The sequence below is a fragment of the Vicugna pacos genome, chromosome 15 (genome assembly GCF_048564905.1).
Source record: "Vicugna pacos chromosome 15, VicPac4, whole genome shotgun sequence".
Classification (NCBI taxonomy): Eukaryota; Metazoa; Chordata; class Mammalia; order Artiodactyla; family Camelidae; genus Vicugna; species Vicugna pacos.
The window spans coordinates 12,656,743-12,681,777 of NC_133001.1; the positions used below are offsets into that span (position 1 = coordinate 12,656,743).

Consider the following 25,035-nt stretch of genomic DNA (forward strand, 5'->3'; position numbering starts at 1 on the left):
ATCCAATCAGCCATCAAGTCTGATCCACTTCTCTCACTTTTCATCTTAGTGATTACCGTTCTCGTCAAGGCCCTCCCAGCATTAAAGAGTTCAAGTCAAATCACTCCCCAGCTTTACAAGAGTTCAGTTTCACTGGAACAGAGGCTCCAGGAGGACAGGAACTGGTGTCGATTTTGCTCACGACTGCATCCTGCGTGTCAAGCACAGCGCCCGGCGCTTAGCTGGCAATTCAGGAAGTGTGCACTGAAGGCAAGAACAACTCCCAAGAGGAATACATTTTGTGGTCCTTAGCCTGGTATCCAAAAGGCCTTCCTAGTCAAGTCCCAGGGCATCATTCCACCACTGTTCCTTGTGCTCCAGCCTGTGATTTCTGGCAGATATATGCAGCCTGTCCCTCTGGCCTGTCCTCATTCTTCTCCACTGCGGGGAATGTCCTGCTCTGCCATCTCTGGCCTCAGCCCCTGATTACCTTCTACTTGCTAATTACATCACAGCTCAGATGTCACCTCCTCCAGAAAGCCTTCCCTGATACACACACACACACACACACACACACACACACTTCCCCCAGGATGAGTGAGGCGCCCCTCCCTGAGCACTTGGAGCACCTCATGCTCACCTCTGTCATTTCACTCTCATGTTGTTTCACTGATGACTGTTGTGCCTGTCAACCCTTCTACACTATGAATGTTCTAAAGTCCTGGACTATGTCTTATTCCTCCAAATGTCCTCCATCTCAAGAAAATGTCTGTACCACATTAGATGCAAATGTGTTTCTGAATGAATCAATGAATAACTCGAATGATTTATAGAGGATCTCTGTTAAATTGTCACCTGATACCATGATCCCCTGTATTAAATACCACAAAACATCTGAGAAAGACTTGCACAATCTAAAAACACCTCACACACCTGCATTCACACAAATGTACACCACTATAAAAATATATGAATACTCAATTGCAAGATAACAGAGGCAAAAGAAAGTAAATGAAAGCCAGACATATCCTAATTTGAAATTTGGCTGCACCACTTACACGGTCTAAAGACAAGTCACAACCTTCCTCAACCTTAACATCCTAATCTGTAAATGAGAATTAAAAAAATACTCCTCTACAGACACAGCATACAGAAATTTCCAGCATGCAGCAAGCATTGAATAAGTGGTACCTACTATAATTTCTAATGTGACGATAATAAAGCAACAAGACTAATGGAACAATGTAGGTTGACCGAGTCAACCCTGAAATATCTACATACAGGTGGATTCAGTTTATAGACCTTCTGGAAAGACTAGTTAACCCGAGCTGGCTTGGGGTACAGCTTGGTATGCCTTGGGCTATCTCACAGCTGGTCTGTGCCCAGGAAATGCAAACTGATCTTATTTTCATCTTCCAATAACACGATTTTACAGGTGGTTTTCTCCTCCCCACCCCATCGAGTTTCATTTGATACCTACTATTTATAAATCACTTTACAGCATACAAAACACTTTGACGTACCATTGCAGTTAGTTTTTCATCACATCAGTAGGATGCCAAAATCTTTTTTTTTTTCAGACCAAAATAGTGGGGGGTTTTCCCTTCAAAATTTCTACCCTACCAGTCCATTAAAAGGAATGGAGAAATAAGAGTCCCAGCGGTGTAGAAACTGATGAAATAAATGATCATGGTGTTCCAAACCTGAAGTTCAGTCTGCACCTATGAACAGGCAGCTTTCTCTTTGGGGAAGTACCTTTACTTCTTCAAACCACCAGGATCTCTTTAGTAAATGATCTCCAGTGGCCCAGAAGAGCTGGCTCGCTTCCAGAAGTGAACTACCCAGTCCCTCCAGACAGGGGGAGTCACAGCCCATGTGGGGAAAGCACCAACGTGTGTGTACGCACGCTCACACACATCTGCACTTGCCCACGAGGCAGATGAACGTGACCATCCCACCCTGCCAGCGTGGCCACATCTAATTAGTCCCCCTCACCTAGACTTTTCCCCTCTGTCTAAACGGTGTCTCTTAGGATCCTTAAAGGCACATCACTTCAGAAGATATGATTCTTCACACGTCACTCAGTGATGCCATTCGAGGAAAAGGCACCACCAGAGAGACCCACACACAGAGTGATGAGGACAAAAGGGATCCAAGTGGAACCTTTCTTTCTTACAGAAAGGGGTACATGTTCACCTGTGCGTATGGGCGTGAAGTTGAGAAACTGGAAATCCTGAGAATTTTTTATTTCTGAGTATCTAAAATCTGCTGTGCTGAAACTCCTACCTGAAGATCCTATTTGAAGATTTGCTTCATAACCAAAACATCCCAGATAAGCTTGCAATGCTCTCGGCCACCGTGTCGCACTGCCAATTTACTACAGCCCGGCATAAAGCCTGCTCCTCTCAAAACATACTATCCAGCTTCAAATTCAGGTCATTCCAGGAATAAAATAAAATAAAATAAAATTCTTAATAGGGATTTCCAAAAAACCCCTAGAAATCATTAAGCAAAATTCATTTAACCATGACAAGCATGAACAGGATGTTTTGTTTTGTTTTAACCCAGTAAAACTATTCAGTCACCCCCTTCCCCTCTAAGCTTTTAGAAGTTTTTAAACACCAGAAGCTCACAGATGAATACTCCAGCGTGCACACGTGCTGCAGATCTGGGGCCACATAGGAATGACCTGGAGGTGAAACCTTTACTACATCCACATTCCTTCCCTCTGAGAGATGAGAAAGCGCGGGAGGTGATGGTTGTGCCTGGCTAAGGCTGGTGGGGGTCTGGGGTGGTCCTTGGTGGTGGCCCACACGCACATCCCCCGGGGAAGCAGACTTTTTTTGAAGGGTTATCTCCCTCACCCACTTCTTCCGACTTTCTCTCTCCACTCTCCCTTTTCTCATTTCCTTCCCTGTCCCCGCCTTTGCCAAGTCTGCAGACCCACCAGGGTTCCTGTTGGGCCCCTTTTTAATGCTGCGATAAAATGTGCTTATTACCCCCGCTTACTAGAAGCCTGAGGGTAATTTTGGTGACTCAGGGCAGATGGTAAATTAGCGGTGAGACAATGGAAATCCAGCATCCCCTCTCAGAATCTGCGGCTCTCCCCAAGACACCACACTTCCTCTTCTCGCAGGTCCAGCCCCATCATATTTGCCACTGTGGACTTTTAATCTAGAAATGCATCTCAATGATTGTCCAATTATCCCTTGTTACGCTGCTCACAACCTTGGTACCAGCCAGTATCCTTACACACAGTGTGAGTGTACCTAATTCAGCATCAAATAAGGTAGAGTTCTAAAACCTTAACAACATAGCAACTCTGATGTACTGCTTTAAATATAAGTACATATGTATATGTGTGTGTGTATATTTACACACACACACATATATAAACACACATACATATATGATTGTATGATGGGGAGTTTGTGGAGGCACAGGCAGCTTCTGTTAAATCGAGTTTTGTATTTCCCAGTTCTCACGTACCACAAATAAAACCTACAAAAATGATAATTTTTCAAACATTGAATCCTCTATCTCTGTGTAATGAGGCGTGGAGAGAGGAGGAGAAGAGTTTTTGTGCTCTTTTGCCTTTGGTGAAAATTCTCCAAGGAGTCATTTCATCTTTAAATGAAAAGTTGTGTATCAGGTGATCGCAGGAGCGCAGGGAATCACTGCCGCCTCGGGTTCAGACGCGGGGAGACACAAGCGCACGTTCGTGTACACACAGGGCCGTCCACCCATCGCATGCAGGAGGAATAAGGCAAAAGAAGGTGGAAAGAACTAATTTGCGTGCTTTTAATTACACTGCAATGGGATTTAAGGCAGTGAGGCAGTCAGACACATTTTTAAAATCTACTAGCCCTTTAATAGCTTGCCTGTTCTCCAGGAGCTTACGAAGCTCAGACCCAGCTCAGACTCAGGGTCACTCCCTGAATTCTCCTTAAAACCCTACTTTCCCACAGCCTGGTATCTTTTAGGTCACAGCCCTGACACCCTCAGGTCATTACTAATCTGCAGAGCTGAATTAATTCATCCAGGAAATTAAACATGAATCAACAATGCTAAGGAAAACATCTACAAATATAAAACAGCCCCCCCCCAAAATATTCCAAATGTTTTCCTGATGAAATCCACACAGCACTGACTTTGCCCAATTTTTCGACATTGAGAATCAGTGCCAACATCACCCCACAGTGACCCCAATGTGGTCTCAGAAGATAATAGTGATTTCTACACGGGGCAGGGACATTCAAACAATTACAAGGAAAACAAAACAAAACAATGACAACCAAAGGGAAATTGCTACCGAGAGGTGACACTCATTTTACCAAAGTCTCAAAACTAGAAAGTAGACAGGGAACTCAGAAAGTATTCAAGTGCACCGAATGTTCAAACTCCTCCAAGCAGTTTGCTGTGGAGAAGAGAAAGCCTCACCACACTAGGAAGCTTAGTAAAAGCACTTCATTTATGTTTTAATCGTCTTTGCTTTTCCTATGCTACTGTGTTATGGCCGGCATACTGTTAATGAAAATAAACTTCTACATTAAATGACTGACTCTGTATGGTTCTACTCCTGAAATCATGCCTGTGAACTATAATTCAGAGTTAAATGTTCAAAAAAAAAACCTATAATCCAACTGCCACCACTATATTTCCAAATATTTGTAACTAAATAATTCAAACCTTACTCTTCACTTATCTGCTGAGAACTTTCTGCTGAAATGCAGATGATTTTCTCTCACTGCTGTTTCGGAGTGGCAGAAGAATCTGTAAATCATATGCCAGTGTACCTGGTGTTATAAAGTCTCTTTCATATGATTGCTTACTTCCCAATGTTTTATTTTACATTTGTAACTCAGTATTTAGTGCTCCTCCTTCTGCAAACAAATTAAGATAAAATAAACTCAAAAGCGTCTTATATAAAACAACTTCAAACCACAAATTTTCTAGGCAACCATCCTAGCAAAAAAGAACATCCCATAAGGCTGAAAACATTGTATCCAAAGTGCAAATAGATACGAAGATCTTGTAAGCAACTGGACCTTAGCCACGAAGCATCTGCACTCAGAAATGTGGGGAAAAGGTACTTAGCACAAGATCAGCGCGTAACTGGTATTTGAAGTTGAACCTAAAAATAAATCTGTAGTGATTTACTGCCCTATCTCGGCAATACTTCTAAGTGGCCAGCCCTCTTTCACACTATGATGAAATCAGAATAATAGTCACCCCTCCTAATAGGGATTATGACAGTATTTTTCTTAAACACTATGAGTATATAATGGTCTATAAAATAATGCACCATTAGTAACTACCCAATCTTCCCTCCCCACATCAGATTCATATTGTTGAAGGTTGGGCAGAATATGAGCAAAAAGATAAAATATGATTTAATGCACTGCTTGGGGTGTACTGTTTTAAATGCTTTATTCAGTTCTTACAGTAGCTTGATAAAGTGGGTTCTTTTTTCCCACGTTACAGACGATGAAATTGAGGCTCATGGAGATGAAGCGACTTCTGCCCTCACAGCAGAGCCTAGATTCAGGCACTAACTCTACACTGTGCGTGCTCTCTACCGGGACACCGCTGGCCCAAACGCTTGTGTAACTCCAAGTTACAATCAGTATTCTTCATCACCTCTTTCTCAAATGTTTCTGAAATGTTCTCTCTTCTACTGCTCAGCTCTCAAACCAGAAAATCCACAATTTTGATGTGAAAAGGGGAAAAAAAGCATTCATCCAAGATGCAGTCTGGTTTTATGTCTACTACCTTAGAGCTTACACTTTGGGTAGAAGAATCACAGAAATTTACATTTACCACTGCTTTCCATGAACAATTAGCAACGGGGTATTTTCTAATTTCCCTGTATTTTTTTTCTGTTTTTTTAGAAGCATTGTCAGTTTGTATATGTCCAATCAAATTTCATTTTCCAAGTATCATCCCTCCGCAAGGATTTTTGAACCTTCAAGCCCTCTCACAGTGTGGAGTTTGAAGGTGGGGAGTTGATTATTCCCTTTTCTTCATTGTTTATCTTGGTGCAATAATTACAGAGGTCTTTCTCAGAGCATCTTGAAATTTACTTTGCGTTTCTGGTTCCTAGGATGGCCATGCTCTCTATCTTTCAAGGCATTTAAGAGGTCAACCAAAGCAAGTGTGAAGTGCAGAAGCAGGAGGCTGAGTTGTACCGCTGGTGTACTTTTTAAGGAATTCCAGTTAATCAGAACGCCTTTCTCCCCGGAATACCCAGGGCCATTATTCTTGAGGCCAGTCATATTATTGTAACAGTTACAGAGTATTTGGAGTATCAGAAGCATCCTATGAGTGAAGAAAAGCCCCATAGTTGATTTGATAATGTTTTATTCTCCTCTTTTTCTATTGGCATGTTCTTTATATGCCCTCAATAAATATTAAACACTCAAACAACCCTCTCTCTTAGGGTGGCAAGCAAACCTTTAGAATGTCGAAACAGCAGAGCGAGGAACAATGCACCTAATTGAAATGGCAGGGTAATTTGGAAAATAAAATTGAGTTGCTGCAAATCCCAAATTCCAGGATAAAAATGTTTATATTCGCTCAAATGCAGATTGTTACTGGCTTTGAATAATTATGAGAATAAAAAAATACTTGAACACCAACAATACACTTGATGGGCTTAGAACAAGCCCAGTCTACACGTCTCTAATATTTTGTGCAAGGAAGTGCGGGGCACCACGAGCCTGATACTTTTCGTGGTGGTTTTGTTTTGAACACAGCTATAAAAATGCCCCCATATGGAGAAACAATAGGCCAGGGCCCCAAATCTACAACCAGTGTTCAAAATGTCATGGACAAGCTTCTTGGGAAAATTTTTAACACATTAAGTCAGGGACAGGAAAGCACACTGAAAGAAATGAAGGGGTTAAATGATTCTGCTACTCAATAGCTTATATTCCCCCTCAAAGATATTCATGTAGCACCGAGATCGATTCAAAATGTAAAGTTTCTGATTCTCTCTGGCTGAAGCTAGAGCCAAGAAAACAATGACAATTAAAATGAAAGTGGGAAAACACACTGGCACCTGGAATTACGAAATGCTAACACGTAATGACTCTGTAAGAGATGATATTTATCTGTACATGGAGGGCAATCTTATTACTTACACAGGCTGTGTCACTTCTGGCAGAGATGCCACCCATGTCTCACAAAGATAAATTCCATATGCTCCGTAGAGTTATAGCATATTTCCCATAAATAATGTATACAATAGACTGTAAATAAATAATACATTTATCTGAACTGTTCAAGAGTGAAGGGCAGGGTGGTTACTCATGAGACTGAGTCTCTGATGAATGAACAATTTCAAATAAATGTAACGTCCAATGGTGAGTTAGCACGAAGTTCTTACACTAAAATATTCTTCAGCGGGGGTTTTAAAACAATTCCGGATCTGGTGGGAACTTTCAAGTAAATGTTTCTACTAAAGGCAAAATGCCCAATTCAATTTACTGCTAAGGTTTCTATTCTGATTATAGCATCATTGCTAATAGCATTTTACCTATTAGCTGCATTTCTTAATTCTCTCTGTACACTACTATTTTTGAGGATCAATAAAATGACTAGGTTTAAAATGCCACGTGTGAGTTTCTGTCCCGTGAAATGCACAGCGATTTTTTGTTTTTTCTTTGTGAGTGAATAATTTTCATATTGCAGTGAATAAAAAAGAAGGCTAGGGAAAAAAATTCAAACAGAACCCATGTACACTGGGTAGTTGCCACGACTTCTTACTGTAAAAATGGTTAGTCGCGACCCCTAAAGCATCTCCCTTTTGAAGCCCTGTAGACACATGGACTATTTCCACTTCTTGTAAATAGTGGAAGCATGCGTTTAGAACCCCAGACATTGCACACCATTTAGTATGAAATTAAGTTTTCAGATCACTAAGGAATAGCCCCTGAATCACAGAAAACACTATAGGTCACAGTTAATTATATCTTGTCTATCAAATTAAAGTTAACATTCGAGAACACATCCAAATAGTAACGGAGACATGCAGAGGAGTTTTATTGTCAAAGAAATTCTTATTCATTCAGCTTCTAATATTTTTAAAAGAAGAGCGAGAAGCCTTTTACAAGTTGGGATGGGATAAGAAAACTGGGTTTACATCAAATTGCTTCCTTCATCGTCCTTTTGATGACTACGTCGGTTTCATTACAAACTTCATTTTCCAGAGTTTCGTAATAGCCATAAACACACTTGACTTTAAAGAGTTTCTATGGGACATAATGTGAATGCAAATGCAGAATAAAATGTAAATCATGGAGGTCTGGGACCAAATATGGACTCTCCAGTCACTGAAAACAAACATTTAGGCCTTAAGAGGAAGAACACAAAGAGGCTGATATGAATCTTTATATCAAATGTTCACAGCCCTAGGGAAGGCAAACAAGAATAACAGTTTTGGGCTTTTCACCGGATTGTAAAAGCACAGGTTGGGAATATCTGATGAATTTGGTTTCTATTCATTCCTCTTCTAAAGTGGCTAACATTTTTCATCTTCTCAGGAAAAGAGACCCACGTGTGGGTGGATAACCCACAAGGCACTGAAACGGGGAAATGGGACCTGGGAAACAAGTTCAAGTTCAAACCTCAGGCCTAGGGGGCCTGCCAGTCGGTGGGGAAGAGGTATCGGAAAAAGAAAGAGCTCTCTGGTCCTGTCCTGCTGAATAACAACCAACAGCCCGGGTATTTACAACCAATGAATAATGAACATGCTATCATGTTGTGTTGGGAAGTGTACGGAAAAAACCTAAAGAAATGGGAATTCCTCAGCAACGATTAATTTCAAGTTAGCATATGCTGTCGGGAACGACACTGCTATCACTCAAAACGTCAATGATTTACTTCCTCCTATCTTCTAAATGAGTCAGAATCATACACATTTAAATCGATGGTAACATTTAAGACTTGGTATTGTGTCAAAATGAAGGGGGGGAAAAGACTATAAAATGTTGCTTAAACTTGTTAAACTCATAAAAAGTTGCAGTGATTTTAAAAGTACTACTTGGTAAACTTATTTATAGGTACAGCATTTCCCTTCTGTGGAAAAATAACGATTTCACTTAAGTTTTTTAAAGACCCATGCATAACACTTCACACTCAAGGTTCTTTGCCTCATGATTATAAATCCTATTAATTGTAAATGGAGTTGTGAAGGCTATTAAGGAAAGAATCCATTGCAGAAATGTATTTTTGAGGATTATAAATAATGCAGAATTTATTTTCTCAACTTATTTATCCTGCATGAGTTCATGCCATACACAGTGGTGCACGGAAAAAGCCAGAGTGTAGTTACTGCATCTTAAAGAGAGTTAATGACTTAGTTCTGGCTATAATTTATGTTTAACTGTATATACTCATGATACCAAGAAACAACAGGTGTATAATTCAATAAATGTAGAAATAAGCTTTTTTTTTCTCAACAGAGAATAAACTCTTTATGATATGTTCTAGTCATTTTTAGGAATTCTGATCCAAGAAGTCCAGAAATATAAAATAATTTCAAAAAACTGGCACTCTCATATTTTCCTTTAACAAGAACGCATTTCCTAGAGTAAGAAATGCTATTTGGAAAAAAAAAATGTTCAGAGAGTGTGTAGCAAAGTGTTGCCAATTGCTTTAATTCTGCACACATGAATGCATTAAATTGATTGAAATTGGATTCTAGTGACAAATATTTAAATGAATATATTCTCGCATATTTCACATGGTATCTTTTACACCATTTATTAAAATGTCAAATTCGTAAGTGTGGGAAATCCAGCAATTGCCCGATGTAGGTCTGCTTTCTAGAGTGGCTGCTTTAGACTCCAAAAAGCTTTCTCCAATTCCCATAATCCTGAAATCACGGTACGTTAAATTAAGGATACAGTGAGGGAGGTTTTTTATCCTTTACCCGACATACACACATTCATCTGCTTGAGTTTTTCAAAACCGATTTTATATACGTGAGGTATATTCACAGATATTAAATAAAATATTCAAACTTTTACTGGTTCCCCAAAGTCAAATTTTGGAATTATTATTTCAATTCAAGGTGGGAGACTGTATATGATGTTTGGACCCTAACCTTTTAAACAGGTACAATATCCTGATGTTTCCTGCTGAATAAGAACCCCCGCCCTACGTGATTTAGAGCAGGGCTCTTTCACTTGGGATTTTGGAAACCTTTAGGCCTAACATCTGCACAACTGTCAGCTACACTGTGTCATGTGCATTCTGGTTTTATTTCTTTATTTGTAAAAGAATACTTTGCCAAAGTTTTGATGTCATTTTTCAATGTGAAATTAATTTTTTGCACTCAGGAGACCTGGCAAAAATATTTGCTTCGAAGATAACCTAAATTCAAGTACGACTTTGGTACAAATCTGACAGCTAACATAACCCCAAAAAAGGCCATGTAAAATGCTATGGTTGCAAACATTTTAGACTGTGTAACAAAAATGACTGAGAACGGTATCCGTTTACTATCCTTCAACTATTTCCCTGACAGTGGAGTCAAATAATGTTGAATTATAGACCCTCCTCAGGAAGTCTTATTTTGTGTTCATTTTTTGATCATTACCCTGCTAGTCCCTATAGGAATTTGGCCACATGCCGACTTTTCTTTAAAAGTGTCTGTATACATACTTGGGTTGTGTTGGATGATTAAATGATCATTTATTAAAACTTAAGCATTTCACATTTGTTTGACATATTTACGTTTCAGAAGAAAATATTGCTAGTGTGATGGCAAGTGTAACGTTACCAATATGGAAATACTTCCCTGGAACTCATCTGACAGCATTTTCGTTTCTAAACTGTCTTAATACAACTGCTTATGCGTTCTTCACAGTTTGTCCACTGCCACCTGCGACCGAAGGTAAGCTAGTTTCACAACAGAAGGCCCCATGTTAACATGGTAACCCTCTTGCCTATCTGCTTGGCCTTAAAAAAACCGAAGTTTCTGCTATGGGACCACAAATAGTCTTTGTTTTTAAAAGTATGGAGTTTTACTGCATAATTTTCCCCTCCGTCACCCGGCAACAGCTGTGTTTTAAATCTTTCGGACTATGACAAACATTTTAACATTTAAACATATGAGTGTTTGAAAACATAATGATTTAAAATTTGTTTATTTTCAAAGTTGGGCAATTATAGCATGATGTTTCAATGACTTTTTTGAAAGCAGCCCCATATTTTAATGCCTTTTTTTTCCCTCCTCCTCTTTCTCTTCTTCTTCTACTATTTAAGCTTCTCCATGTTTTCTAATCAAAGTCTACAGGACCGATGGCCATAGTCTATGTATTTCCAAATCGTGAGCAACGGAATCATTCTGGTGGGAGAGGAATTGCTATTTGAGTGACCCATTGCCACAGAGCTGGTTAAATCACTGAACAATAGTCACTGTTAGGCAGCTTTACTTTGTACAAAGTAGCGTTAGTGTCATTGCTTTCCATTAACCAGCGAACATGCACTGGGGACTTCCATAGAGAAAGAGAGAGAGAGAGGCCAGGAAAAGGGAATAACTTTTGTAATATTAGCATTTAGACTTCGAGACACTGGACAATGTAACTGATCTCAACTATGCGCATATACTCTGTACTTTATTTTTTTCCTCGAATGTTTTTGAAGTGCCCCGCCTGAGAATCAATACATCCCTAATCTGACATTCACACATAAACACACACACAAAGCCAATCAGAAAACAACAGTAAAAACACACCTGGTAAACAACTACCTTTTAAATCAAAGGATACTGAGCAATAAAGAGCCTAGAATGAACATCCCAATTAGCCCCTGTAGTGACAGGCAGTCAACACCTTATTATTTAATCATTAAAGAGCATCTTGCCATAATTTCCCTTTGACATATTTCAAAAAGGAATAAAGTACCCCACAAGACCCACAACAACAATCAAAAGTGAAGTTAGACCATTCTAAGACCCCATCGCTTGCAAGCCCTGTGGACTGAGAGGTTCCAGGATTAAGGCATTAAGTGAGAAGCTCTAAAGTATTTACAATTTAAATAAGGTGTGTCCATGTGTAAGCGTTTAGAAACTACCTGACAAAGGGACCATTTTCCTGACCCTCGCTGTTTGTGTCCCGCTTCCTTATTGGATGAAAATAAACGGCTTGCATTCCTAGTATTAGTAAATATCCCAGGGCCTCATCTATTTTTTTTTCCCTAAAGCAGCAGATCCAATTCATCAAGAACATTAGGCCTCCCCATCCTCATTCCTGAGGAACACCTTCCCAAAAGAGAGAGCTTAAATCTCCCTTGGAGGCGTCCCCATTCCACTTTGCAGAGAGGGGGTGTTTTCAACCAAGTCCAAGTTCAGTTGTAAGAATTTTATCTCCAACTATGCTTTAGAAACAACATTCCCGACTCTTCAAATTAAGCCGTCACCACCTGGGTTCCCTGACCCACTGGGGAACCAAAGCGCTCTGGCCCAGGGCCGCCCCGGATCCCCGAGGCCCGGAAGCCTGGCGCTCTCCAGCCTGGGCCGCGCAGCCCCGGCGGCGGTCCCCCCTTCCCCGGGGAGCCTAGCAGCACTTGGCATTTAACCTGCCTGGCGAGCGTGGCTTTCTGGTTCCATCTCCGCGAGCGACATTACTTCTCCCCCAGATGTCAGGGACAAATCTGGATTAACATGCAACAGGGCGCCCTGTGCAGCCTGCCAGCCCCCGCCCAGGAGCTGTTAAATGCAGATTCAGCCGAGGACCCCCCGGAGAGCTGCTGTTGAATAAAAATTGTAATCCAAAGGGACCGTTTCTTTGCCTTCCACTGTTTGTGGGAGAACCCGGGTTGATGCCGGAGCACAGGCCCAGCTAGACCCGCTCCCTGCGAGCAGGCCTGGCCGCCACGGGTGGCGGCCTCTGGGGCCGGGGAGCCGAGCTCCTCCCTCCACTCCTCTCGACTCGTTCTTGGAGTGGAAAATGCTTAGACTCAAGGAGTGGCGAGCAACAGACACCCTGGGAAAGAAGACTTCACTCGACAGCCCCTTCCAGGAGCGCGGCCTAAAGCCTGGCGTCTGGGTAGCCGGGTTCTTCCCCGCCTAACCCCTCTCGGCGCCCCCGGTTCCACCCTGGGTCCCTCAGACACGCGCCCCGCCTCCCCTCGCGCCGCGCCCTTCTCCACCGCCAACCAGGCTCAGCTCTGGCCTCGACGCCTCACACGGTGGCCCCCTCTGCGCCAGGCCGACGCCCGGGGTCGCAGCCGGGCCCTCGCCCCTTGCCGAGGCTCGGAGGCCCCCGCTTCGCCTTCGCTGCCCCCAGGCCCCGGGGCGTCGGGTGCGTCCGTGCGGAGCGGGGAAGCTGGCCGTCGGGAGAGGGCGCCCGGGAGGCCTGCGCCCGTGGGATGGGGCTCTCGGGCCTGGGACCTCGGGATCTGGGAGTGAAGGGAGGGGGACGATGGTGGTGGGGAAGGGGGAGAGCGAGCTTATGGCTTATGGCTTACGGCTTCTACTGGCGTCTTAATCTGATAAGAGGAGGAAGAAGAAGAAAAAAACAAACCAACAATACTACAAGGCCAAGTAGATTTCCACAGACTTAGCCCTCCCGGAAACCGGCTGGTATCAAAGTCGGGGATCCCAGGTTCTGTGCGGGTGGCAGCCTTCGCGCCCTCTGAGGGAAAACGTAAAATAAACTGGGCCTCCAGCAGGGCCCTAGAGACAGAGGGGTTAATGAGCTAACGAGTCCCCGCGCTCGCACCACACCTGAAGCATCCAGTGCCGCAGCGCACCCTGTGCCGGGACTCAAACTGGCTGGGCCGCATTCGCAGACAGGTGGCGAGGCCGTCCTTTCCGGGCTCGGCCCTCAGGGCGCCGCACTAGGGGTCCAGCTCCCCCAGGGACCTGAGATCCGGCTCCAGTTGGGAGCACTGGCGCCTACGAGGGGGCCCTGGTGCCTCGTCCCTCAGTCCCCACTTCCCGGCACAGGGGACTCCACCGCGCTGCCGAGGCAACGTCCCGCGTGCACCCCGCGACCTAGGCTTCCCTCTCCAAAGGGAGCGCAGGCACACTCGCTCCCAGCTCCTGGGAAGCGGACCATTCGCAAGCACGGACTCGGGCTTGCTGCCCTCCGTCCGACCAACGGAGACCGGGGAGAGCCCGAGGGGTCACGCGAGCGCGCCCACGCGCACAGGCCATCCGGGCCACGAGCTCAGCCAGAGCTTCGAAGCCCACTCGTAAGCGGCGGGACCGGACGCACGCTGCTCATTTTCGAGGTGGGGGAGGAGAGTAAGAGTGAATTTTCACCCAAGACAACTGTCTACCAATCTGCCTGTCTCAAATAAAGGCAATTGAGTAACAAAAGTTTACCGAAGGAGTAGGGGGAGAACCCAGTGATGTTTCATCAGTTTTGTATCCCCCCCAACACCTATAACTTTGGTCCTTCATTTTTGACTTTAATAAAATAGTGATTCGTTGAGAAAATGGGGTATAAATCTTCATTTTGGAGGCAATTAAAGTGTTGATTTCATTCGTGCCCCTAAGCGATTCTTGTAATTTGCTCAAATAGCTTTATGTACCCAGCACTCCGGAGCTTTTAGAATCCCATTTTCTAGTTAGGCTTGTTGGATTACAATTTTTATTCAACAGCAGCTACCCGAGGGTTCCTCAGCGGAATCAGCATTTAGCAGCTCCCGGGCGAGGGCTGGCGGCCTGAACCAGGCGGGAGGCCCGGCGGCCCGCGGGGCCGGGGCCGGGAGCCGCCTGCAGGGTTCCCACCTCGGCCGGGCCGCGCCGGGATTGCGCCGGCTGCCTGTTCCGTGCACTCGTCTACACTGCCGAAAGTTTGCAACTTGCCAAAGAGTAGAAAAGACCCGGCTCGTTGGCGCTCTTAAAGCTCAGCTTTGCCTGCCCTCCACTCTTTCGTGGGGAAAGGAGGGATTCAGCCTCCGCCGCGGGGTCACCCAGAGAAATCCAAGCTGGGAATTTTAAGGGGGTGATGTGGAGAGAAGCAAACTTTAGGAGGACACCAAGACGGAGGAGTCGGGCACTCTGGCAAGGACTCTGCCAGACAGCCGCCCAACCGTGATCATGGCAGGGCTTGCAAAGGAAAACCTCTGTATGACTGCCTGTCCTTCGGCTTAACAAAGGCAGGCTGATCTCTCCCCCAAGACGGGACTCACGTGCCAAGTCAGAAAGAGAAACAACTCTGGGCCTTCACTTATATGTGGAGAGGCGCGGGAGGCCCGCAGCCCAACTCTCCAGACGCGCTGCAACAATTCGCAACCAAGAGCTGTCCTGAGCCCTGTTTCATCTCACCCACTCCTCACGTTTTCACTTTCATGGCATTTTTGCAATTCCTTAGGACCAATCCAGAGATAGCGACAGGAGAGAGAGAAAGAGGGGGGGAGAGAGAGACTGGGAGGAAACAGTGGTGTTGGGGTGAGAGAGAGAGAGAGATCCCCCCCCACCAGCCACTCCAAATAAAAGTCGTCCCCACTTAGCAACGCAGCGGAAGAAGGGCCTGCAGGGAGGACGAGCGAGGAGGGGGCGAAGCAGGCAGAGGCCGGCAGTTGAGAGCAGGGCGGCGCGAGGTCCCCCACCCACCACACCGAGGGAGTCACCGGGGTGCCTCTGACGCTGACACTTCCAAAAGCTGCCAACCCAGAGGGCCCAGAGCACGTACCAGCTGGAGGATGAGTGGAAAGGAGGAGGAGAAACGTCCATATTTATCTGTTTTTATAACCTCGGCCTGGTCTTATTTTTTCTATTAAGTACAATAAAATGGGCGAGCTTGCAGCGGGCACTGCACAAAGCAATGTTCAGTGAGGTCTAGAAGCGTTCGGCCGAGGAAAACTGACAAGACAGGCTAATGAACCGTATAGACAGGGAGAAAATAGCCAGCATTTGCTAGATTTCAAACCCTCCCTGTCTCTCTTAGACCACCTATCTTGGATTTATTCCTAATAAAATAAGAAATAAGCAGACCCTACACTTTTCTTTTCTTTGAGATAGAAGGGGGGGGGGTGGAAATGCTCCAGAACAAAGCCCTACAATCAGAGGCGGTCACTGGCAGTGAACACTCCCATTATTATAGAGGGTAAATAAAATAAAGACAAAAATTAAAAGCGACAAGAAACAGGTCAAGTTTGCAGGCAAAGCTTTTACAAGCTCATCTCTCCAGGTCGAATCCCAGAGCCAGCCTTAATGAAGCAATAATAGCCACATTATTCAAAAATTTTCATTTCGATGGAAATGTATCTAAAAGGGACTTAATCATATGCAAATAATAAAAGGAGGTGGTAGTGACCCAGCAAGCAATATGCATACAGATTTTTTTTTCCAGGGATGTTGAAATTGAAAAGCGCATACCTGGTCGGTTAGATTTGCTGATCTTGTTATATCTTCACTGTCTGATTTTGATCCTCCTTCTCTATCGTCTATCACCAAATCGATAGGCATTTTCCCTTTCAAACAGCTAATATACCGGTGGCAGAAATTGTCACATAATTCGTGTACCTACATTATGACAGAAATAAAAAAATGGAAATATAATCAGGAGTACATAAATGACATTGACAAGTGCAGTCCACCCCCCTTGTGAGATTCAAACTTCCAAATAGGGGAAACACAGGGCAATTGTCCTCCAGAGACCCCCAGACGCATCCAGAATTAGGAATAACTTTCTTTTCTTGCAAAATAGAGATATCCCAGAAAATTGACAGTGACAAGATGATTCACAGGCTACACCATATTCAACACCCGTGTTAAATTCATCTGCTCCCAGGGCTGTGGCCATTAGAGAGGTGACCTGCGTGGGTGACATTTAAGGTAAACTATTTAATTTCGTCCAGTTACTTTATCATAAATCCTTTTCCAACATGTCTAATAACAAGCTATATGTATGTATATTCTCCAAAGGGCCAATACTGTGTTGGCATAGGACATATGCCTGACAACCCAAGTCCTAATAACATTTGTAATTAGGGTTTCCATCCATAAGAGGCATATTTTAGGATGCTTCCTTTAAAAAAAGGCGGGGGGAGGGGGGTTCATGATACGGGAGAAAAATCCCTACAGCCACAAAAATGTATCTAATTGATTTTTTTTTTTTTTAGGAAAAAGAATGCTTCACAATATTTAGGTGTAAGTAGAGTGGTCTCTTACAGGACCCAGGCATCACTGACATGCAAAAATTCCCAAGGAACCCTAGTGTGCTTGCAATTTAATGGTAGTTTGAATTATAATACATTAAGTTTTTGTTGCTGAGATTTACAGAATATCTAGCAAAATCACATTATTCCACACCTCTTCTTGAGTGTGAAGGTGGCGTGTGTGTGCAGGAGTCCCAGATTCAAGAAACTGACACAACTATCAACTCTGCTTTGTCTCTGCAAAATGTTTCAAGTGCCTCCCCCACCACCTCCTCTAGATTCCCTGCCCACTCCTCCTCCTCCCCCTCCGCCTCTGCTCTGTGTCTGACCTGCCGCTGCTCTCAGACTGTCTTCCAGAAACTCACTAAAACTAAACAAAACTCTCCCCTCCCAGTGGTAGCGAAGAAAAGGAGGAAGAGGAAGAGAAGAGACCACAGAGGTATAACCTGTGAAGCAAACTCACAACAGCATTCTACACATCAAAGGGGATGCATAGAACTGCAACTATTTATACAAAGCCAGCAAGGTATTCAGAACGAATACAAGGCTGGGGCGTTTGTGATCCCGGTTTTAGTGGCTGAAATTGTAATTAAACTGCAAAGAGAAATGGACGCTAAGATTGGCCTTGACACTAATTACCAGAGAGAAAGACATTTATGCAAATGTCCCAGAAGCCTGAACTTCAGCCATTCTGAACCCTCCCCTTCTGTGTGTTGGGGGGCAGAGGGGAGTAAAAGGAGAAAAAGCTAGAGAAATTACCTTCTCTAATTCCAACAGATGAAACCTTAATACTTGTATGGCTTGAATCATCTGCAAAGATACAAAAAGAATGAGCACCCCAGTCCTAGTTTGCAGAAAATTGGCTGTCACAGCTCTAACATCTCCAGCCCACCCCTCCCCCCAGTAAATAGAGTTATTCTGATTTATGGCAATAACACTAAAACTTAACAGCAGCGACTGGGTACCATCTAGAGGTTTATATTTCTTAAGGAGAAAAAAATAGCTAAAACAACAACAAAGCATTTAAGTGGGGGTCGTAAACACTCTCTTCCCCCACGACTCCCCCTTGTCTCAGCCCCACTGCCCCTACCCCCACCCCCAAAGGGCTGCATCCCTCGGCTAGGTGTTTCTTTGGAAGGAGCGCACCGAGAATATCCCATCAGCCCCCAAACTGTGGCTTTTCACACTGCCAAGTTTCCGCTGCCTTCCGCACACCTTTCAGACACACTGGTGGTTGGGGGGCTCGGGCCCAGGTGCTGCCCTCGTGACGCGACTTTGAGGGCTGGGAAGTCCGCAAAGTTTAAGCACACACGCTGACAGGCCCGGAGATAAATCCCCGCGCTGATTAGAGCCGCGCTGCCCGGCTGTCATAAAAAACAAAAGCTCGCGTTTCCCCCGCGCCGGCTCACCCGGCCCCTCTCGAGGTGAATTTATTTCCCCGGGACCTTGTCCCGGACCACTTGCCGGTGGATGGAAAGCTCTGCAGCCCACTTGCAACTACGGCAAGACCCATCTAGAAACCTCAGGGCTCTCAAAGCAAAGCTTGGGGGGAGGGGGGTCTTGGGGGGGGAGGGAGGATGTTGGGGGAGGGGAGTAAGGGTCCGCTCTTACCAAGTTATCCAGTTCTGGATTAGAAGAAAATAGAGGTTTTTCTGCGCGAATCTAAATGCAAGTGAGAAGGAGAGGGGAGAGGGAGGGGAGAGGGGGGAAAGAAAGAAACATTTGAAATCTGGTCGCCTTCCTAGTTTCTTGCCTCATTACAAGATCGGGGGCAGGATGTAACCTCCGGGAGAGACTCGGTGACACCGAGTTCGTCCCGCGCAGAAACCCTTCAATGTGAGTCAAACAAGCCAAAAACAAGCCCAGAGCTCAGGGTTACTTCTCCCAGCAACTGTGCTTCTAGAGATCGCTGCCCAGCTCGCCCAGTCCCAGGCAGCTCCTGCGCGAGGGGTTTGGGGCTGCACTTTACAGAGTGAGCTTTCTGCGTCGGGTTAGGGAGCGGGAGTGGGTGAGAATATGGGTGATTTGGGGCCGTCCGCAAACAGACACTCATTTAGGAGGAAAAGCTCAGGGAAGGTGTAACAGGCCTGGCTTAGGGCGGACTGTTGGCCGGTTACTTTTGAAAATGTGCTGGGTCGGGGGAGGGAGGTTTGGGGTTTTTTTTTTTTTTCTTTTACTTTTGAAACATTGATTTTGCTGACCTGTTTGGCGAACACGGCTATATCTTCATTGAATGACTCTGAGGAGCAGACGTCCCCGCCCGCCACCCCCGGCTCGCGGGGGGTACAAGTAGCTAATTCACATTTCTCAAAAATCAGTGCTAAGAGAGGGAAGAGGGGGTGTCTGCAAGAAAATACAACAGTCACAAACAACACAATGGTTAGTCCCGCGTCAGTGAGAAAAAAAAAAAGGTGACCAAGAAAAACAGCCGGAGGAGCTCAAGGCAGGGACCCCCCCCCCCCTGAATTTGTCATCTACTTGTTCCCCTTTCACCCCTCCACCACCCCCCAGGTGACTGCTCACCTCCCCTTTCCTCCTTGGGCCCCCCGAAGTCGGAGGCCCTAAGCCATGGACCGTATCTGAGGATTGGTTCAGCATATCTGACCGGAGAAATTGGTAACATTTGCTAAGAATAAAACCCAAGCGGTTCCAGCAGCCATTTTGAATTAAGTTTCCCACCCCGACAAGCCCTCGTCCCTCCGCTGTGCATCCAGGACCTGGAAGAGGAGAAAGGCGCTGGGCGCACGGGTCGGGGAAGCGCGTTCAAATGGGTTCCTGCAAGGCCGCCTCGCCCAGCCCAAGGCTCTGGGGATCTTGGTGGCAGGCGCTCAGCTAACTTGGGGAAAAGACCTCTCTGGCTTCAGGACCTAGTGTCAGAGGGCTGCCTTTCCCGATCCCGACCCCACGGCCCTCGGAGAGCAGGAGGGCTCCTGCTCGGCTGCCTGCACACTTCCTTCCCTTCGCCGATGGCCCCCTCCGCCCCCTAAAGAAAGTTCCCTCAAATGTTCCTGCAGTCAAGCCTTTCATTTTGTCCCTGCGGAATGGCAAAGCAGCTAGCATTTCGAGGGGCCTAGGTGTCCCCTATCTCAGCCCATTTAAAAAAAAAAAAAGGCTTCTTCTAATGCTCAAGAAGGTGTCTCAAGTCTTTTATTAGCTCTCACAGCCCAGCTGGGAATTTAACAGTTTGGGGTCCTTTTCAAAGCTTCCCCAAATGTTCTGCCCCGGAGACTAAACCATTTGCAGTTAACGCTGCGGAGAGGACGCTGCGATTTAAGCAAGCCCATCGCATAAGGGACCAGAAGATAAAGCAGAAAGGGTTTTCAGCCCGGGACGGTCAGTGTTGCCTGATTTTTTTTTCCAAAAGGATAAATAAATAGAAAGAAATGTTGCTGCCAAGTAAAGAGATCCTCAAATGCATCAGCACACAGTAGGCACAAATGACTTTCAAAGGGTTTTACTAGTCCAGGGTCGAACCGGAGGGCGGGGGAGAACACGGTGTGAACCGCAGCCGGAAGACAACGCCGGCCCGAGAGCACCCGGCTTCTACTTCTAAATCCTGCAGGTTTCGCCTTTGAACACAAGTACGAAAACGGCTAGAAGTTTCCTAAGATCTGCAACAATTCAGAGCGAGCTCCTCTCCTTGACTACAGTGGCCCGACCTCCTCAATGCAAAGCCTGTTTCCCCTTGCCTGACCTGCAACTGTCCTCCCCTGATTTTATTGTGCGGTGGCAGAGCCAGCATACGGTTGCTGAGTAAACTTAGCAAGTCAGAACAATCAGTGGCTTAAAAGATTTTCCTTGAAACTAAAAGTTTCGTTCCAACACAAAGGCGCCTGCATTTAGAAACCCCAAACACTCTCCCAGCGAAATCGAGCGAGTGAGGACTCCAACCCGCTGAGCTACGGAGCGGAGCCGGGGTCTGGGGAGACAAGGGACCTCTGGCAACTTCTGCACGGCGACCCCTCGGCGGGCATGGCCTCTGCAAAGCGGGGCGCTGGGCAGGCGCGGAGCGTGTGTGGAGCTGGGGTGCAGTAGGGATGGCAGGCCGCCTTCCCCTCAGTCTCCATGCAAAGCAGATGAAAAGTCACCAAATAATGTACCTTCAATCCAGAGAGCTCTGGCTTTCCTCTTGCCAAGGGCAAAGGGAAAGAGGGGAAGCATCGCCTCTCAAGTACTTAACTTGCTGCCCGTCGTACCTACCCATAAATGGCATCTTTATCTCTCTTTAAAGCGTCATTGACGGAGGAACCCATGCTGGGAGCCATGGCGTTGGTGTGAGCTGTGTGCGGGTACTGATGCGAGTGCAGAGGAGGCCCGTGGTTCAGGTGGTGGACCGGCTGCATGGACCTGGCCGCGTGCGGGTCCCCATACATCGTGGAGGGGATGCCTACTCCATCCATGCCCCCGTAATGGGGTAGGTCGTCGTACTGCATGACAAACAGGAGAGAAACACGGTTCAGAAGGCCAGCCGGGCAAATGGGGGAACGGCAAGGCACGGGGCTTATATAATGTCAGTCCAGCTGGATCCTTCAACCCGGAATTCGGTGGCCTTGCATCTCTGAAGTTGAGATTTCTTATGTAAAAAATATTTTTAAAAGTACAAATTCTAGGATTCAAGGTGAGACTTGGCTAGGTTGAATGGTCTTGCCCTAACTTGTATCCCTATCAACTAGCCAGAAATTCAGGCTCCTTTGGCAAGGAAGGAAGGAAGAAAGAAGGAAGAAAGGGAGGCATTCTCCCGGAGGGCGGAAGGTAAAACGTGCAGGTCTCTAGAGGAGGAAATTCAAAATCACAATAATAAAACGTGCCAGGACAGTGCAGCAAACCTGCCTAGTTTCAGAGCCCCTTCCCATCAGGGGGAATTTAAAAAAGAAAAAAAAAAGTTACGATGGGAACAGCTAAGCCAAGCACGTGAATTCAGACAGGCTTCTCATTTTATTTCCCTGCCAGCGTGGGGTTAGGCAGTCCTGCAAGATACTGCATTCCCTTTGCTTTCCAAGACAAACTCTGCTAAATTATACAAAACTAACTGGCCCCCTTATAAGTGAAACAGAGAAGGGTAGCTTCTCTTGTACATTAGGGTTGAATTTAGACTTGAGCAATATCCCCCCAAAGTTAAAGCAAATCTGTAGTTGGAGCAGTTAGTCTATTTTTCTGCTCTTATGAACTTTTCCCCCCAGACTAGAAGTCAATGAGGCAAATGTTACTCATCATGTTTAAAGCGAATTTAAAAGCAAATACATATGCAACCCTCCCATCTGCCTCCTGTAGAAAAGCTACTTTCATAGTGTGTCATTATTTTGTTGTGCGAAATTTAGCTATTTAGATTTTTCTCATGGCTTCATTTCAGACAAGGTCTTTTCTCAAGATTTGGAGGCGCCGAGAGTGAAATGATTTTCAAAGAAAAGAGGAATTGCCACTTTCATCTCCTTAAAGTCAGAGGTGTGAAAAGAGTTTGGAAGAACGCTGACATTTGCCTGAACCAAAAGAGTAAAGAAAAAAATGTGTCAGCCTAGTAACTTTCTTTTGCAAACAGGGCTTTGAGGGCCAGGGCACAAATTATGCAAGGAAAGCTTTTTGTAGACCCCCTTTCTTTTAAGAAACTACCTCAGTTGGGTTGTCATTGTCTCACTTTACTCTCACTACATTTCCATTCAAATAGAAATATTGGGGAAATTAGTATTGCATTTTTAAAGTGAGGAGCTGTGTGCTTAGCATCCAATTAGTGCTAGGCTTTTCTAAGAAAAACTTACAAAGTATTATCTTGCATAAAAAGCCATGCACATTAAAATTACTTTAAAAAGATGAATGCTCTCCGACCCCCCAAACCGTTGTACTATGACAAAGTTAGTTGCTTAAAAAATGCTAAATACTTTCAGTGATATTAGAGATGTCCACAATCAATAACATATCAGAAGTTTTTAGCTGCTTATTTTAGTTTTAAATTAGCTGTAAACTTCTGCTCCTTGAATGCTCACACTATATAGCATTAGGTAGCTAGCGTTTTTTTTGTTTCTGTTTTTTTAAACAGATGATTGCCCAAGCTTGTATTTTTATTTATATAGCTGCTGGTTAGGAATCTATAGAAAACTTCATTACTTGAATTAAGAATTACATGGAACATACATAAGTCTACAAATGCATTGAATAAATCCTCTCGCTTTAGGCCATGGCTTTAGGAGCCTCATTCAAAAAGACAGAGAAAAAAGGAAACTTTTTAGCAGTGTCTTTCAGCCACGTTTCAATTTAATCTCACATTTGAGTTCCACAATTGTTTTTTAATACGTACCCTTTGCGCCATCGGCCTCCCTGGCTCCCTTCCTATTTCAACTTCTAATATATCCTCTTTAAGGCCAGTGTGAAAAGAAACAAATACGCAAACTCCCCCGGAAAAAAAAAATGAAAAGCACGACGAAAAATCCCTTAACGCCTCCAGCAACGTGAGCTACTGGTCCCAGATCTTCGGTCTACGGGACCTGAAGCAAAGCGCCCGAGTCACTGAGCATAAAAGCGCTCCGTTTCCAAGACAGCAGCGGGGACAAAAAAAAAAAAAAAAAAAAAAAAGCAGATCTTCTCTCCCCAAAAAATCAGTTTAAAAAAAAGCGCCCCTCAGACCCAACTACCAAATCTCATGGCTTTCTGCCACTCCGGCTGTCAATCACAGGCGAGGTTGTCAACGTGGTGAATGAATGATCATCCGCTCTGTCTTCTTCTGGTCAGAACACCTCAAATGTTAATATTCAAATGCACAAAGCCCTAGCGCTCGCTTCCCTTGAATCAGTCCTAATTCCTAATCAGTTTCTCTCTTCTCTCGCTCGCTCTCTCTTTCTCTTTCTCTCTCTCTCTCTCCCTCTTTGCAACTGCTGCACTGGAGGGAGATTAGAGGAGGAGGGTTAAAAAAATGTCTGTCTGAGTTTGTCTTAAAGGAGCCACGATCGATGCTGCCCGCTTGCAGTCCCCGTGCGTGTGTAAAGTGTGTGTTGCACAGGCGGAGAGGTGGATTCCGACCAGAATGCTAGAACCCGGAAGTAGTGGTGGCCATAACAGGTCGCGTCTTACACAATGCATTGGGCTGCAGCAAGTAGGCTCCTCGGCAGGGGTGGGTGCGCGAAGCGAGCTCTGGCCGCACTGGAGAGGCAGAGAGGCGCTCCATTAAATCGCACGCCCAGGCACAAACACCCACACACCCAGGGCACACGCGCACAAGCGCGGGCAGCAGCTCCCGGCCTCCGGCTTTATTTTCCGTATTCTTTTCTCTCCCTCCTCCTCCAGACTCTCTCCCCAAAGCCGACTGTCTTGAAATAAATTGGGACCAAACGCGGGGTAGGCAGCAGCGGGAGTTATTTTGCACAGGGCTCCGCTCATAGACTTCCTGACTTTCCTAGAAATTATTGGGGTCTGCCAGTATTTTTCGGGGCGGAGGGAGCTGATGCGGAAAGTAGTGGATTCTTAGAACCAAACACCCCAAGTAGAAAAGTCAAACTGGGAGCTAGGAGGAGGAGCAGGAGCAAGGCTGAGAAAGGCTCTGCCTAAGGAGTCCTGAGAACGTGGGGTGGAGATGGCTGGGGCTTTCTGCAGATCCAGCTTAGAGTATTTTTTGCTGTCAGAGGTGGACACCCGGCCCAAGGAAAGGAAATGCTTGCATTTTCTCACTTTGGGGATCTGGACGCCCCCACCTCCTCGTCCCGGAGGCCCCCAGCTCCAGCACCGGCGTCCTGCGCGAAGTGAGAGAGGAAGGGAGGGAACAATGAGCCGAGAGCCGGGAATGTGCCCCCAGCGCCTGTTTACAAACACGAAGCTATTTATGATCGCCGGAAAGCGAAACCCGACGCGGGCTCGGAACAGCCCAGACCTCGCGGGTGGAGCCGGGGCCAGGGAGCCGCGGGGAGGGAGGCTCTTTCTCCGACCCGCTCCAGGCGAGGCGGCCGTGCGCCC

The 25,035-nt window shown here is 45.6% G+C and overlaps 1 protein-coding gene across 2 annotated transcripts in view; it reads right to left on the bottom strand.

Annotated features, from left to right (window-relative positions):
• The window catches only part of MEIS1 (Meis homeobox 1), a 130,831-nt gene extending 106,707 nt beyond the window's left edge, over positions 1-24,124 (bottom strand). Inside the window, exons 1-6 of one of the 2 annotated variants that reach the window (XM_006201524.4) lie at positions 23,390-24,124; positions 21,301-21,527; positions 19,302-19,443; positions 18,712-18,762; positions 17,860-17,910; positions 16,319-16,465 (exon numbers count right to left, since the gene is read on the bottom strand). In XM_006201524.4, coding sequence (XP_006201586.1) covers positions 16,319-16,465; positions 17,860-17,910; positions 18,712-18,762; positions 19,302-19,443; positions 21,301-21,527; positions 23,390-23,401 — 630 coding nt within the window. In that variant the 5' untranslated portion in view covers positions 23,402-24,124. The remainder of the gene's footprint in view (positions 1-16,318; positions 16,466-17,859; positions 17,911-18,711; positions 18,763-19,301; positions 19,444-21,300; positions 21,528-23,389) is intronic. The other variant, XM_015237051.3, reaches the window with a different exon arrangement.
• Between the last annotated feature and the right edge of the window lie 911 nt (positions 24,125-25,035).